General features: G+C 50.3%; 1 protein-coding gene across 4 annotated transcripts in view; it reads left to right on the forward strand.

The window, feature by feature from the left end:
- Positions 1 to 13,942, forward strand: part of OPHN1 (oligophrenin 1) — a 55,782-nt gene that overhangs the window by 29,884 nt on the left and 11,956 nt on the right. For all 4 annotated transcript variants that reach the window (XR_011811844.1, XM_038184020.2, XM_038184019.2 and 1 more), the window contains 10 exons: positions 1,030 to 1,159; positions 2,888 to 2,988; positions 4,437 to 4,528; positions 4,662 to 4,740; positions 6,055 to 6,088; positions 7,648 to 7,710; positions 8,401 to 8,475; positions 10,856 to 10,940; positions 11,259 to 11,317; positions 13,102 to 13,207. Coding sequence is in view for 3 of the 4 variants with exons in the window: in XM_038184020.2 (XP_038039948.1) it covers positions 1,030 to 1,159; positions 2,888 to 2,988; positions 4,437 to 4,528; positions 4,662 to 4,740; positions 6,055 to 6,088; positions 7,648 to 7,710; positions 8,401 to 8,475; positions 10,856 to 10,940; positions 11,259 to 11,317; positions 13,102 to 13,207 (824 nt within the window). In the remaining variant the exon portion in view is untranslated. The remainder of the gene's footprint in view (positions 1 to 1,029; positions 1,160 to 2,887; positions 2,989 to 4,436; positions 4,529 to 4,661; positions 4,741 to 6,054; positions 6,089 to 7,647; positions 7,711 to 8,400; positions 8,476 to 10,855; positions 10,941 to 11,258; positions 11,318 to 13,101; positions 13,208 to 13,942) is intronic.

A 13,942-nucleotide genomic window follows, 5' to 3' on the forward strand; every position in this document is an offset into this window, starting at 1 on the left:
ATTTTTTTACACGTGACCTCTATTCTCATTTGTATTTAAACTCCTCTAGTAGAAAGGCTTGTCCATGCAAAACAGACTGTCCGTGTTTGCATTGTGGGAGGTGCAGAGAGAGTTATTTCCTCCTTAGTTCACACACCTTTCCTTCTCTGCTGCATACAAGTGTCTGCAGGTATGATCACAGTGTTTTTCAGAAATCACAGATTCTGTCCAGAAGAGGCTGTTAAAATTGTGTCATTTAACCTTGTGCATAAACCTGAGAATTTCTTCCAATTTCACAAGGTTGAAATTGTACATGACTTCTAAAAAAGCCTACAACCTTCATGTTTGTGGTGTCCGCTTACTAAATGCTTTGGTAAGCTCCTCCTCTGACTGAGTATACTCACAGGGTATATTCACAGGGTATTCTCACTGTGTCCTGTTTGTTTTATCCCCAGTCTTTCATGGCTGGCCCTCATTCCAGTGCAACAACAGCCATAAGTCTATGCCAAGCCAAGTTTACTGCTGGCTCGTTAATTGGTGTGAGTGGTGTTCTGTAAAAACGCCTTGAGTTTGTACCCTGCACTGACACAACTCTTTAAAACAATTCCATGCCAAGCAGGGTAGCATGGTCTTCTGAGGAAAAACAGCCTATGTTTGTAGGAGAATGTACCTGTTACCTAAATAAGAGTGCAAAGAGGAGTTCAGGTGCTTCCTTCTCTTCCACCTAGCCTTAAAAAGTGCTAAGGTTCTTTTCTTGTAAGAACAAAAGCGTCCTCCCAGTCATGACTTTTCATCACCATTTCCATGTTTGGTATGTTAAGCCTTGTCTCTTCAACCGTCTTTAAAAGCCCGGTGTTCTTATGGCTGTCACTTTCTTAGCTTTTTGTTTTGAGTTTTCATTTGAATTTGTGGAGTGGCTTTCATATTTTGTGCACTGGAGACATTTCTGCCAGAGCACCTGAAGTCTGAGGCTGAAATGTTGATCATTGATACCTGAGGCTTGCTCTCTGCTCTTGTTCTGATGTACCTCTTTTTGTTTTCCCCCAACAGACAAGGAATCACTTTTCCAGCACACGGGAGGAGCTGGAAGACCTCAAGAAAAGGATGAAGGAAGCCCCCCTAACCTGCAAGCTACCTGGGCAGCCGACCATCGAGGGCTACCTGTACACTCAGGAGAAATGTAATGCTTTTTATCTCTATCTGTAAATGTAATGCTTTTTTATTGTCAGCCTGGGCTGCGTGGCTTGGAGCCCTGCTGGCAGGCTGTGCTCAGCTCCCAGCCCGTGGTGGTTGGGCAGCACAGGCCACGGGATGGCTGTGGCTGTGTCACACAGATGCCACCAGCCCGGTGCCTCCCAGTGCCCAGCAGTGGCTCAGGACCTAGCGGCAGCATTAATGGCAGTGCAGCTTTCTCAGGGGAAGCACAAAGCTTTCTCCAGGCTACGCCAGCCGTGTAAGCAAGGAGCTAATTGCCCTGTGCGTGAATTAGGTGAGATTTATTACTTCATGTCACTGGAGCTCTGGCAGATTGCACCTTGGCTGCCTTCTGTGAGAGTGAATGTGCTGTTCTGCCCAGCTTCCTTCTCACTGATAAGCGAGTCATTTTTAGCCCACATCAGCATGTGCGGTTCCTGAGTGGTTACGGGACTGGCATTTGTACTGCACTTCTTACTTCTTCCCATTCTGGGAGTTCCCTTCGGGACGATGTGCTGGATGCTGAATTTTTGCTGTTTGTTTTCCTGTACCAGCTCACTTCAGGTGAAATGCACGCTCGTGCAGCAAGTCAGCACTCCTGGTGCTGGTTTCGCAGAGGGCTGTGGGCTTCAATCCCCACCTTCTCTCCAGATGTCCTCTCTCCCAGCTCCCAACGCTGGTATTTGAGTGTGTCCGACTAAATCAGTTTGTGCGTTAGAAAGATGCCATGTCCTGTACTGTGTGCCTTTTACCTAGTGGCTCAGACAGGCAACGTCTCTGAGTGCCTGTGAGCAGAGCTGAAGTGTTAACCGGAGATGAAGGCTGACCTGCTGGCAGCAGCAGTTGTCCTGTGCTGAACTCAGTCAGACTCAGTCTCTTACAAACACTTGTTGGTCATGCAAGCATGAGCACGCGAGGGACAGAAGCCTGCATACAGAGCTGTGGCCTCTGAGTCTACAGCTACCTTATTTTGTAAGCAGTTATTTTTTTGGGTTATATATACAAATGTATTTATATGTGTGTTTACCCTGTGTTCAAGAGAAAACACATACACAGTAATTTTAGACCACAAACAAATTTTGCACATTCCTGCATCCCAATGAGTATTTGCTGCCTTTATTTATTTTTCCCGTACAAGTGGAGTATGAAAAGAAAAACTTGAACTTAAAAGTGACATTGCAAAAGATGCATCAATTCAAGTATTTCATATAATGGGGTTCATGTAAGACAACAAAGAAAAGTGGCAGCAAGTCCTAGTGTGAAGGAAATAGGAACTGAAGGTGTTTTAAAAGTGCCGTTGTCTTCACTGCCAACTTTTTGTTGACAGACAAAAATAGTGGTCTCCATGTGAAGCAAGCATTTGAGACACACAGGATCCTGCTCGTGTAGGTCTTGGCTGGACTGTGCCGCACCAGTCTGGCTTGCAGCCAGAGCCCCACAAACCTCCTTTCACCAGCAGCTTTCCGGAGGGCACTGCAGGCAGCAGCCGCCCCGTGCTCCTTCTCCTCCATCCCACACCCCCCAGCATGGAGCTGATGGGGATGGGGGCATCCCCACGTGCCCCTGGGGGTGATCCCACTCGCTCCTGTCCCTCCTGGGTCTGGGACCCCGCATGGGTCGCGCTGTCCCTTCCCCAGGAGGCACAGACCCGCGGGAGGTGCCAGGTCAGACTGGAGCACTGCTGCTGACTCCTGCTTCCCGCGTGTTTCTGCAGGGGCGCTGGGCATCTCCTGGGTGAAGTACTACTGCCAGTACGAAAAGGAGGCAAAAACCTTAAGGATGACCCCCATGGACCAGAAGCCTGGAGCTAAGCAAGTGAGTGAGTTCCCTGGAGGGATATCTGCAGGCTTGCGAAGTTTTTCCTTCAGTTGGTCTGAAACCACTGAAACCTGGTTCTGAAGCCACATCCAGAGCAGAGCAGCCCCGTTGTAGGAAGGGTGACTGGGGGACCTGGTACAAAATACTTTGTTTTTCACCAGTGTGTCTGGGAGTTCCCGGCAGTTCCTCGGTGTGCTAGGGAAGGGGCAGGACACAGGCTTGGATGAGACCATGGCTCAGAGCATACAAACGGAGTCCAGCTGAGTCCCCCCGCCCACCTCTGCCATGGAACAGCATCCCCCAGGGACCTGCAAGTCAGGCGTGCTGTTCTCCAGTTTCTGATCTCATGCTCTGTGTTCTTTGGCAGCCCTCTGCACAGCGCAGCAGTAAAATAAAATGTGTTTTTTGGAAGCCCTTGGCAGAGGGCAAAGAAATGTCCAAAATATTGACTGAAGAGATCTGTCATCATCTGTGCTGTAAACATGTTTATTAAAGCCTTTCAATGCAGGTAGGGGCCCGTCAAAATTTAGATCAGCATCTTCCCAAACTCTTGCAGTCTGGTAATCTGCACCTTCAGGGTATAGCTGGCCACACAACTTCAAATGCCCAGTGACAAAGAGTGCTCTGAAACAAACAAACCAACAAAAACCAACAGCGAGCACGCACAGCACAGCCAGGAGTTCATCAGCACCGTGCATAAACCCAACGCAGCCCTGGGGCAGGCCACCATGCCCTGCTGCTGGGTGCCCTGGGCCTGTGGGATCCGCTTTGCCCAGAGCTCCCGTGGGCTCCGGCGGCGAGGAGTTCCTGCAGAGCTCCTGCAGGGTCCTGGAGGTCTCATGAACGTGCCATAAACTGCCTCCTGCTTGCCCCTGCTGTAAATAAGAGGGCGATTAAAGCACAGGGCCAAGGCCCAGCCCTTTCATCTGAGCACGTCTACGCTAGACTTGGTCAGTGAGCGGTTTTTTTATGTGGTGTTTTGTGTAAAGCTGTTTGGGCCGTGAATGCTGTGGATAATTGATAGCCCTCCTTAATCCCAATAAAAACTAGGATCCAACGCAGTCAGACAACAGACATGCTCTGAAAGGACAAGTGAGTCCTTCATAAGGCTTGTTTGAAGCAAGGTTTATGCCCCGCGGAATCACAGTGCTTGTTACTGAGGTACTTAGCACTCGTCTGTAGGAAAATCCCATGAAATCGAGAACATTTTGTTACTGCAGAGGGGAAACCTGGTTTACAGAGCCTGTGATCGTGGTCTTAGCTGCAGCTTTGTCGAGTGGTGGGAAGGGCCATCTGTGCTCGTGGCACCGGAGCCGCCTGATGCAGCCCTGCCGTGTGTCTCGATGGGAAGCAGCATGCTAGGCTGCAGGCTGAGGGGGCTGAGAAACCTTAAATCTTCTCCCACGTTTCTTTCCTCTAAACTTGGTTTTAATTTTCTTTCCTAGAGCACCTTAGATCTGACACTGAAGTCCTGTGTAAGGAGAAAGACGGACTCCATAGACAAAAGGTTTTGTTTCGACATTGAAACTAATGAGAGGTGAGATGCTTAGTGTTAAAATGGCCTCCAGAAAGATAAGCCCTGCAAAAATGGATGAAATCGATCTCTGCTGTTTATTAAAAAATAATTTTTGCTTCGTTTTCCTGTCTGCCCCCGGGCAAACTCTGCCTAGGTCAGGGACCATCACGCTGCAAGCGCTCTCGGAAGCTAATCGAAGGCTGTGGATGGAAGCCATGGACGGAAAAGAGCCAGTAAGTAGTCCAGAAGCGGTACGTAGCTGTGGATTTGCAGTCAGGCAGTGTCCTCTGCTGGTGGGTCTTGAGGAGGATCAATAAAGCAACCTATGGAAAGCTCGTTTCTACAGGGATCGCTTGGCTGCTGTTGCTTTTGTGTAACTGAGGGCATCAGTTCAGCTACTACACGTCTGTAATTGGATTTCATGCTATCTGTTCTCCACAGCTTGCAGCGGGGATGCTGGTTTTCCCCCCTTTAATCTTTGGTACATTTTTCTACTTATCTGTAACTGCCAGAGTTCCTAAAATCCATGGCCTTACAGAGTTTGAAAGAATTGATATTTCAGTTAAAACTCCCTCTTAGATCTGCATGGCAGCATTTTTTTGTTTATACCTGCTCTGAGCGGTGTTTGTAAAGTCTGCTGCGAGCAGCCACCCTGCGCAAGTGCTCGCCAGTGCTCCTGTGGCTGTTGTTATTTCCTTCCTTTAATGTGAGCAAAGCACAGATTCCTACATTTTACAGAATTTCCTGTAAACAGACAGCGTGATGGGCAGTATGGGAAAACACATTTCCTGGTTTCCCCTCGCCTTTTGAGAGCAGCCTTCCCCAAAGTGCTCCTGGTGAGAGCATTGGCTGCACTCGCTGACTTGCTGCTGGGTGGAGTAGCTCAGGGCTCACACTGCTGATGTACTGCCGAGACCTGGGGGCAGAGAGATGGAACATGGGCACCTTCAACAACACCTTTTTCCCTGCTGATCTAAAGAGAAAACAGTTTGGAATAATAGGGAGGGTCGATGTGCTCACAGCAGACAGCCATTTGCTTATGGCAGGTACTTGCTCAGTTTCCATGATGTGTTACTACCTATAAAAGATCCTTGATTTCCATCAAGAATGGCACCTACTGTTTATTCTTTATTAAAAAAAAAAAAAAAGTGTTTTGTGTGGGGTGAAGAAGGAATGTCTTTGACATTTTAAGTATATTTTTTTATAAAGAAGAAAAAAAAGGAAAAAAAGAAAAAAACTGTGTGCCAGACTGTCCAGCTGTCATTTTTGCAGGGTACCTAAAGGCCAAATGAAAGTCCTTGTTCAGTTTTTGGGTAACCCCTTTCCTAGAAACAGTTGCTCCAGTGAAATTTAGGAAGTCCGCAAGCTTGTCTATTGCATAGATAATGTCAGCTTGTATAACTATAAAAGTACTTTATTTGGGATGTTGTCTTGCTCTTTGTGATTGGCTTTGGATGATTATGGGGTGCTGCATTTTCCTTTGAAAAGTGTCAAGTCACGTTGCATTATTTTTTTGTTTCTTCCTCCACCCCCTCCCCTTTTTTCAGATCTACCACAGTCCCATCACGAAGCAGGAAGAAAGTGAGTCATTTCTGTTTCTGTTCCTCTGATGTGCGGCTGGCCTGCGGCCGGGCAGAGCATTTCATTGCAGATACACTCATCTTGCGTTTCTGCAGACTGGCTGTGTAACGTGCAGGGCAGCAGTGTAACTTCTTTCATCAGGGTGCCTGATACCAAGGCCAGATAAGAGTGAGCTGCCACTGATAAAAGTTGCTGATTGCAATGTGCAGATTTGGTATGGCGAGAGCCAGAGGTAGAGTCCAATTTGCATCTCTCCACCCCAGAGTAATAGAGGAGGTCTGTGAGAGAAGTTGAGGATGTTTCACATAACAAAGGTTCCAGCAGGCGATCAGAGGCAGCATGGGGTTGGTTCCTGGTGCTCCCCACCACACAGGCGGCGTGGCTGGATGCAAATGTGGTACAAATGTGTCTGCTTCTTCCAGGGAAAAGCTGTTTTCTTTAAAGCATGCAAGCAAACATGCACCAAGTATTGGCTTTTCTACAGGAGATTTTAAATAAATCTCACTGTGTATTAACAGAAAAAATACATATATATATATAATTAAAATATATTATATTTAAGTCTAAATGTAAGGCATGTTTTACATTCACTTCCAGATGCTAACTCAAAGTCAATATTTTCAACCAAAATTTAGTTTGAAACCCTGCTAACGTGGTATGGATTTTTGGACTATAAAAATTTGAATGTGGAGTTTTCAACTAAAATTCCAAATTCTAGAAGGCTTTTCCCAGCCAGCTGGATTACACAAATAAGTCTTTCAAGGAAGTTTGTCTCCCAGTCTCCTCTGTGAATTAAAGAAAATGGAGAGCTCTCTCCCGCTTGGTGTCTGCAACAAGTCTGTATTTAGCACAGTCATTCAGGGGAGGTTCGGTATAAATGTTGGCACTGAGCAGAAAGGTGTTTCACAGCACAACCTGGACAATCCTTCCAGATGTCCTGGAAAATTACCAGAAGTAGAAAAGTTGAAATACATCTATGAAAAGTGGTAACTTTCTGCCTCCTTCACAATGCCTGTAAGACAGGCATAAACAATGTCTGTGATTAATCAGCTGGAACAAAAACCTGTGTTCTTCTTTACTCAGGCAGCAGGTAAAGCTGTGCGGTTTTTATTTATTTTTTGTTTGTTTGTTTAATTTAATCAAGTAGATAAGTAGAAATTACGTGATCCTATGATGTGGAAGAGATTTAACTGCAGATTTTGCAGTGCTCTGGAAATGATTAATCAAGTCATTATCAGACACACATTCACATGTGGCAGGGCTCTGATTCACACTTCTTTTATTAAAGACAGAGAGGGGGCAGGGGGAGACGCTGCAGCTCAACATAAATCCAAAAAAACTCGAGAGCATATGAAACTAATAATTGCTCGCTGAGATGTAAAGACCGCCCGTGTGTCCGTAGAGGCACGTACGCGGTGCAGCTGGAGCCAGCAGCCCGATGCCCGCGTGGGGCCGGAGCGCTGCGTGGTGGCTGTGCCCGGCCCCTGCCCAGCAGTTTTCCGCGAGTAACCGCGTGCCGGTGCCCCGGCAGCTAACACTGCTTCCCTTCTTTGAAACAGTGGAGTTGAACGAGGTCGGCTTCAAGTTTGTGCGGAAGTGCATCAACGCGGTAGAAACGAAAGGTGAGGTGCCCGCAGCCCTCCTGGCATGTCCCCGTTCCCATCACCCTGGAGCGTGTGCCGTTATCCACAGCATAGCGCTGCTAGCTGACAGGCAGTCCTGTTTAAATGATTAGAGAACATGTGCCAAAAGAGCAGAAATAAGGCGTTATTTGGAGTATTGTCATACCACGTTCCAGGTAGGACTGAATTTTCGCCTTTGTGGTGTTTTCATTCCCCAGTTTCTCTGGCTCAGAGGAAGGTGGCCACCAGGCTGCAGGCAAGCAGCAGTGGATGCGCTCTGTGTGCTGGGTTAGAGGCAGGGTTTAGCTGCAGTAAAGAATTGCTCGGGCCCGTTAGGCAGAAGGGCAGGACGGAAGCGGGGCAGGGGACTACACCTCCCCGTATGGGCTCTCACCAAACCTGCAGCCTGTCCGAGCAGGACAAATTGCTCCCTAACATCTGAGTCTCTGGGCTGCACGGAGAGGTGGTGGTGCTGGCATGTCCAAGCCCCTGGGGGATGCAGCCAGCCCTGTCCGGGTCCCAGGGGCTGGGAGAGGGGCAGAGGGGGGGTACTGACCCCACAGGGCTGGGTAATGCGGGGTGCCGGGACGGGGTGGCCGTGCAGCTCCCCAGCAGGCTGTCGCTCCGCCAGATGGTGCTTTCGGACAGCCCTCTGCCAGGACGGCTCTAACTCTGCTCTGTTGTGCTTAGGGATCTCCACAGAGGGCGTCTACCGAACGGTTGGCAGCAACATCCAGGTGCAGAAGTTGCTGAATGCCTTTTTTGGTAAGAATGAATTATTCCGTGCGGTTAGGCTGTTATATTTTTATATTGTTTGAGAAGGGTGAAGAGGATCGGCTTTCACAACGCGATGAGGCTGCGGCACACCCTTCCCTGCTTTTCTGAGCTTTTTTCTGCCTCCCACCCTGTCCTCTCTCCCTTCCCACCGCCTTTGCTGCTGGCTCAACTCGTATTTCAGGCTGTGGGAGCAGCGGGGAGCTGAAGGCAGGCGGTGACCCCGGAGCTGTGGGGACGAGCCTTCTCCCACCCTGTGCTAAAAATACTCCGGCATTTTGGCATCACGTGCCGGGGTGTGCTCTGCTGCGGCCCCGGGAGCGGGACGAGGGCCAGCAGGGATGAGCCCTCGCTGCTGCTCCACGCCTCCACGTGGCGCAGGCTGGCCAGCATCACCCCGCAGCCAAGCAGCGGCAGCAGAATTTGGGGCCCACCTGGCCGTCCCGGCTCCGTTTCCTTTGTGAAAGCCAATGCCCCAATCCTTATTTAGGCAGCGGGGATGAGAACAGGGTGGGAGGTTAGCCCACGTTAATTAGCAGCATGGTCCCAAGGATCTTGGTGTTCAGACAGCACTGCTGCCAGGGGACGTGCCCCGCCAGCGCCGTGCCTCGGGAGCTGCTTGTCTGCAGAGGTGCCAGCGGTGCCAGCCCTGCAGCAGCCCAGGAGGGGGGACCTGGGGTCCCTTTCCCTCACCCCACGGTGGTGGGGACACATATCGTACCTTAGCAGCGAGGCCATTCACCTGGGTTAGGGTTTTTGCTCAGAAGGGCTGAAATCATTCTTCATAAAGGTCAGATTGAGCCAGCGAGAGCTTTTGCAACATCCTAAGCAGACAGGCAGCTGTGAAGGCTTTCTGAGGACTGGAGGTGGCAGACGTGTGACAGACCCAGCGCTTCCATCTCCTCGCAGCATCCACGACGCCGGCCTGAGCCTGGCACCATCGGGCAGAGCCCCAGCTGCGTGTCCCACGGGGCCTGCCACGGCCCGAGCCCAGCGTACCTGGGAGGGACTGGTTCTCCCCACAGACCGGTCGGTGTACGTGCTGCTGGGGCAAGCCTTTCTGCACTGAGTCCTGCGCTTCATACGAGCGCGTTAGGTACTGGGTAGTCCTTATGCAAGAAGTGGGAACAGCACAGGGCTCAGCAGCGTCCTTCTGTGCCCCCCCAGACAGGGACACAGCCGAAGCCATCGCTCCTGTCCCTGCAGGGTGAGGGCAGGTGGCCACACCGCCCTGCGGGCCCCAGGGTCTCGAGCACCCACAGCCAAGCCCCTGTGGCCGGCTGCTGGAGGGGGCTAGAGCAAAAAGTACATTTCCATTGGTGTCTGCATGCCTCGGGCATGCGCCAGCTTCCTTCAGCTCCCTGTGCGGACATCTGATGTCAATGTAGTACTCCGAGGCTGTTCCTGCTCTTACCATTGTTGCTGTTCATTAAACGGGCTGGTTTGTGCTGACATGGAGCTGTACCCGATTCCCACGGAGCCACTTCAGTTATCCAGTTACGCTTGCCTGATGACTAATTACTTAGCCTAAGTTTTTATTGCTTCTTGATTCTCACCCTCCCTGCGAGCAGCTCTGTGTTTTTCCCTTCTGAACCCCAGCTGTGAGTGGCTTTTCGTTTTATTTAATATTCATCACTCTGGTTGACCACTTGCTACCCCACTGCGTACAAACTCACAACGCAAAGTCCAACAGCACTGAGCAGAAAAAACTGCCGCAGAACAATTTCTTCCTGAACTTGAGTAAGGAGGTCGATTTTCTGTCCCTAGTCCTCTTTCTTTCTTAAAATCAGTATGCAGTTTGTTTCCTCAGTCCAGCTGACCCCCCTCTTCCACCCGTGTCCTTCACTCCATCGTTCTGCAGAGACGATGGGTTGGTCAGGGGCAGGCAGGAGCAAAGCGTGATTCCACCCAGCTCTGCTTCTTTCTGCATGTCCCTCCTCTCTGCAGCAAGAGGGGCTGCTTCCAGAGCAGCCTTAAGGGTGTTGCTGGGAGGGAGGGGATGGAGCTGGAAAGTTGGATTATGTTGGGTATGAGAAGACTTATCATGGAGCTGCTAGGATGTATGGTTTCTGCCAGTTTTGACTGCACCAGGAAAAAACAAACTAGAGAATGCGCCTTGCTGACTGTTAAAATACTGCCTTTGCTTCTGCCTTTGCCCCTGGTTAGCACCACTCTCTTCACCCTGAGTAACAGCCTTCCTGAAATACTGGTGCCAGTACTGCTGTTCTGCTTTTCCCCCTTGTGAGAATGAGCAGCTTTCTTCACGTGCTGCTCTAGCTTTGTCTCTCTCAAGTGGGTACCCTCCCTGAGGGCTTGCTTTTGTTAACAACCTCAAAATGAGTCTTATTTTAAAGCCGTTTTGTTCCTCCAGATCCAAAATGTCCAGGGGATGTAGATCTCCAAAGCAGCGACTGGGACATCAAGACGATTACCAGCTCGCTGAAGTTTTATCTCAGGTAACGGGGCGGGCAGAGCAGCCTGGGGCTGGCCGGGTGGGAAGTGGGGAGCGCTGCCAGGTGGGAACATCTGCCTGCTGCAACCGCAGACGAAGCAGCGAAGGCTTTGGGAAGGGGAATAGCTCTTTTTCCTTTTCTTCTCATGAGAAGTATGCCTGTTGTAGAAATGCCACGTCCTGCAATGCCATCTGGGGGGAGATGCTGTGGGGAACTGGTGGGCTGGGGGCGAGCAGGTTTGCCCACCGTTTTGCTTTGCGATCGGTTGTAAGCAGGTCACGGCGGCCTCGCAGAGCTCAGTTTTCTCTCTGGTTGTTGCAGGAACCTGTCGGAACCTGTCATGACGTACAAGCTCCACAAAGAGTTGGTCCTGGCTGCCAGTAAGTCCTGCTGCTGCCTTGGTGGTGGCCCCAAGCCCTCACCTGGTGGAAGGAGCTTCCTTTCGCCTGGTGCTGATCACGCTGCTGGGCATGGAGCCTGTTTGGGGTTTGCCCCACCGCTGCATTCCCCTGCCACGCAGCCTGCCCTGTGTCCCAGCTGGTCCCGGGGCTCGTGGTGCTCCCTGGGGCAGCGGAGCCGTGTGAGCCCCCCGGGAGGAGCAGCAGCACAAGGGGTGGCAGAGGACCTGGGGGGCAAAACCACACCGTAACAGTCAGTTACACCACGAGCCACAGGACTGGAAGAGTACTTGCCTGGTTTTGCCATACTCAGAGCAAATGCAGGTTAAAATCACTTGAAAAAGCTTTGCTAGGCTGTACCAGGGTTATCTGGCCACTTGCTAATGTAGAAACAGGAGCGACCCTCTCTTCTGGGTGTGTAATTTTAAGGCAAGATGATGAAGGTATTTCTGCCCTTCTTTTCTTTGCTATTGCAGCATGCTTCCCTGTAGCAGGGCTGCATGCTTTCCGAGGGCCTGGGAGCCAGGGGTTGTCAGCTAACCTGAACACAAATCATCCCAAGTGTCCCAGAAGAATTGTTTCTCAAAAGTATTGGTGTATTTATTTTAAAGCGTGTGAGGGAATGTGATGTGCTGTTGCCAAGCTGAGTTAGGTGGTCCCTTTGGGTCATGAAATCTGTCCCGGGATGCTGAGTCCAAAGAATCTACTGGTACATGGAACGCATTTCTCTCCTGCACCTCTTGGGGCTGAGTCGCAGCCAATATTAACAGAGATCAGCCAAGTAACACGGGCAAACCATCGTGGCATAGCCTGTGCTAAAGCAGCCAGTCCGCAGCTGTGCTGCCATAATGGCCATTTCAAATGAGCCATAATAGATCCGAACTGGCTGCGTCCTCAGGCTGCCGAGAGCCAGCACGCTGAGGTGTAGAGCATGGGCTGCAGGGAGTTAGTCATCTGCCTCAGCATGAGAGTGCTGGCATTTGGAGATTCGTGGCACACGTGGAAGCATTTTGGATGAAAGCATCCTTCGCACCCCCATGTCTCCTGGAAGTCAACAGGAGGCAAGGAAAGATCCCCGCCTCCCCTTGCTTTGGACCCTAGGAGAATTAATAACACTTGTTCTTTCTTGCAAAGAAAATTTTCCACCACCCACTGGTTGTGCTCAAGCCCAAGATTTATTAGTTTTAGTACTGATTACACCAATGATGGCTGGGTATTTGCAAAACCATAATCCTTTCCTTACACTCCTTCAGAAACTTGCACCATTAAGCTTCCCAGCCACCAAAATCCCACACTATTCTTCTCACACTGAGTATTTTATTGTTTCTCGATTATTTATGCTTCTTTAAGTGACCTCCTTGGGTCAGGGACTCCATTTTTTTCCGGCGGTGCATTTTGCTGTGCCGTTTGGCATTTCAGCTCTCCGGGCTGGTAAGAGCAGCAGCCGGGCTGCGCGGTTCCCAGGTGTGCTGCGCTGAGGGGCCGGTGAGGGGCAGGAGCCGGCCGTACCCAGCCTGTGTCCCTGTGCTGAGAGGGAGTCTGGCCCCGAGCTCCCTTTCAAGTTCCTTTCCTCCTCTTTCCACTTCACTTTGTTTCCCACAGTGATTGCCCTGTTGCTATGTAATCTCCTTTTCCTTCTGCTTCCCATCATTGGGTTTGGCCAGCCAGCCTACGGAACAGCTCCCACAGATTTTGTTTGGCTTTACCTTTCTTTCATCTATTTACTTTAAAAGGCACAAACTTTTCTTTGTGTTACTTCTCCCCAGAATCTGAGAACCTGGACTACAGGCTGGGAGCCATTCACGCTCTGGTCTATAAACTACCTGACAAGAACAGAGAGATGTTGGAGCTCCTCATACGACACCTAGTCAAGTAAGCAGATGTTTTTCTCTAAAGCCAAAGTAAAAGGAATGACAGAACCAAGAGAACAGGCATTTTTTTGTGGCAGGTTTGTAAAATCATATCCACCACTGCCCCCCTAGGAATTTACATTCTGACTGCACAAATGGTGTGATTATCCGTGCTGCCCGCTGCATCAAGTGATGCTTCTCTTTCTACTTGCCGCTCTCACCTCCTTCTGACAAGCACGAAGCAGGGAATAATTCTAAAATGAAAATACTGTCTGAGAGAGCAGAGCCATAAACTTGTCGCCTCCCAGTCCAATTAACAAGAACATTAGGTCTGGGGTTCAGGAACAGCTGTAAGACCCGTGCCCCCAGGCTGAATGTGAAGCACGCTTTGGTTTTATCTCCAGCTCAGTGGGCTGAGCCCTTAGGGCAGCACGAAGCCGTGAATGTACAGATGTGTAGGCAGTGCATGCTTGGGGGTGCTGGGCAGCACCTCTTCCACTCCTGAACTCAAAGAACTTCCAGCCCTTGCACTCAAAGCTGAGTGCTTGGCCCTCGGTGCCGTGCCCTCTCTTTTGGGGTGAGGAAGTCTGTGCGATCCAGCTAGGACCTGCTGCCAGCCTTCCATGCACGCATCTATGTGGTTTTTAGAAACCTCTCTGCTGGAGTGGCAGAATTGAGAGTGTCTGGCTTACGGGCTGATGAGGCTAATGCTGGTTTTGTGGTCATTATGTTTATTCCTTAAAGTGTTTACACTGAA

Source organism: Anas platyrhynchos, chromosome 10 (assembly GCF_047663525.1).
Source record: "Anas platyrhynchos isolate ZD024472 breed Pekin duck chromosome 10, IASCAAS_PekinDuck_T2T, whole genome shotgun sequence".
Taxonomy (NCBI): domain Eukaryota; kingdom Metazoa; phylum Chordata; class Aves; order Anseriformes; family Anatidae; genus Anas; species Anas platyrhynchos.